The sequence below is a fragment of the Eucalyptus grandis genome, chromosome 5 (assembly GCF_016545825.1).
Source record: "Eucalyptus grandis isolate ANBG69807.140 chromosome 5, ASM1654582v1, whole genome shotgun sequence".
NCBI lineage: Eukaryota > Viridiplantae > Streptophyta > Magnoliopsida > Myrtales > Myrtaceae > Eucalyptus > Eucalyptus grandis.
The window spans coordinates 42,567,881-42,569,748 of record NC_052616.1 but is presented as its reverse complement, the minus strand read 5'-3'; the positions used below and the strand labels follow the sequence as shown (position 1 = coordinate 42,569,748).

The 1,868-nt window shown below is 44.6% G+C and overlaps 1 protein-coding gene across 1 annotated transcript; it reads right to left on the bottom strand.

Moving 5' to 3' along the window:
• Positions 1-210: 210 nt before the first annotated feature.
• On the bottom strand, positions 211-1,592 carry LOC104428999 (ervatamin-B). The gene is made up of 2 exons (XM_010041905.3): positions 1,130-1,592; positions 211-948 (listed from the first exon to the last, which is right to left on the bottom strand). The coding sequence occupies exons 1-2, from the start codon at positions 1,446-1,448 to the stop codon at positions 362-364; spliced, it is 906 nt and encodes a 301-aa protein (XP_010040207.2). The 5' UTR covers positions 1,449-1,592; the 3' UTR covers positions 211-361.
• Between the last annotated feature and the right edge of the window lie 276 nt (positions 1,593-1,868).

Genomic DNA, 1,868 nt, shown 5'->3' with positions numbered 1-1,868 from the left:
ATTTTGTCAAGTAACCCAGATGAGAGTCGGAAGCATCAGGTATTGAGGACCACCCATACACATGGTTCAAAGTCTCAAAGAATGCTACGATGTGTTTGCTAACAACAAAAACTTCAAGGACCGTCTTCAAATCCTCTTCATTCTCATTATCATAAACACGCACAAGAAACTTTAGTATAAGAAACCCGGCAAAGGTCGCGGGGATCCAACTGAAATTTAAACAGTAAATAGACGAGATTAACTATAGTAATTAACCCGAGATATTTCGACTTATACTAAGCTCAGTTCATATCGACCGATTTTGCCCTACTAACGCACATGAACCACATGAACTCGAAGCCGTAATCTCTCAGACGAATACTTATGCGACGGGATAAGAAACTTTGGAGGCAATTCCACAAAGGCCACCTTCGACCCCAGAATCCCTCTGAATTCTCATGTACCCGCTCTCCCCCCAGGAGACATCCCAAGAGTTCCTTATCAACCAGTACTTCATCCCATCCGTATCCGTCCCGTACCCGACGACCGTCACCGCATGGTCCAGATCGGTCCCGCATGGGCCAGTAAAGACACCGCCTGCATAATTCTGGAACGCGGCCCCACTCGAGTCGAGTGCTACCGACACCGGCTGCATTGCCACGGCCTTCAGCATGTCGTCCTCGTTCGGGGGGACGTCCCTGTATTCTGATATTTTGGCCTCGGCAACAGATGAGGCCTGCACATCGCAGGTACTGTCGACCCCAACGTACGGGTAGTTCGTCTCGGAGCTGATGCCATTGTTGTTGATGATGTACTCGAAGCCATTGTCCATCCAGCCGCCTTGACAGCCCTGGTTCCCGTCAGTGGCGCAGTCTATGAGTTGCTGCTCGGACAGGTTTGGTAGCACGCCAGTGGTGATCTGTGTGATTGCTTCGACCGCCGCCACCACGGAGAACGACCAGCAAGATCCTGTACACATAAGGTAGAGAGTTCTGCAGTGATTATAATTCAATGATGAAAACTTCTCAGAAAAATTAATTTGTTTAGTGTTTCACAGTGTAATATTTTATGACAAGTGGATTTAAACTGGGCAATGCAATTGCTCGCATATCTTAGTATAGGCTTCAATAGTTAGCAGTAAATTTCTTACCACATTGGCCTTGGTTCTTTATAGGGTTGACAGCACCTTGTTTTACCCAATCGACGCTCTCCGGGATGCTATTCGAACCTTGGTACTTAAAAGAATTGACTTGGGACGAGTTCCTGCGTGTTGATGATGGCAATTTGTATCCGGTATATGCTGCCACAAATTCCTCGTTGGTCAAGTCCGAGAACTTGTTCAATCCAACCTTGTAAGTCCGGTTCACCGCGCCGTTGAACTCCTCGATGAACCGCAGGTTTTCCAAGAAAATATTCAAACGCTTCGCCTTCTCGGCGACATCTTTATAGTCGCGTTCGTGCCGACTCATCCACTCCTCAAACTTTTTAGTCGCAGATGGAATGTCGTAGGCACGAGACGCAGCACTTGACGCACATGCACATGCACACAAGACAAGTATCAACCATATGGAGAAATTTTTGCAAGCTTCAAACCCATTTTCTAATGAATAGATATGTTTGTGGTGCAGAGATTGAGTGAATCCGTTAGGTGTATTTATAGAAGGAAAAACTACACGAGTGAACCCTAAGTTTTCGCCTAATGTGCAATATTGTCCCTAAATTTTTAATTTGTTCAATGCGGTGCCTGAATTTTTTGTACATGTTTAATTTAGTCTCTAAATTATATGAAAATGTTCACGTTATCCTTCTATTAATTCAAGTTATTGAAAATTGCATTTGGCTTCCAATTTGGTATGTTTGAATATGGACTAAAAATAATGTTACATCAG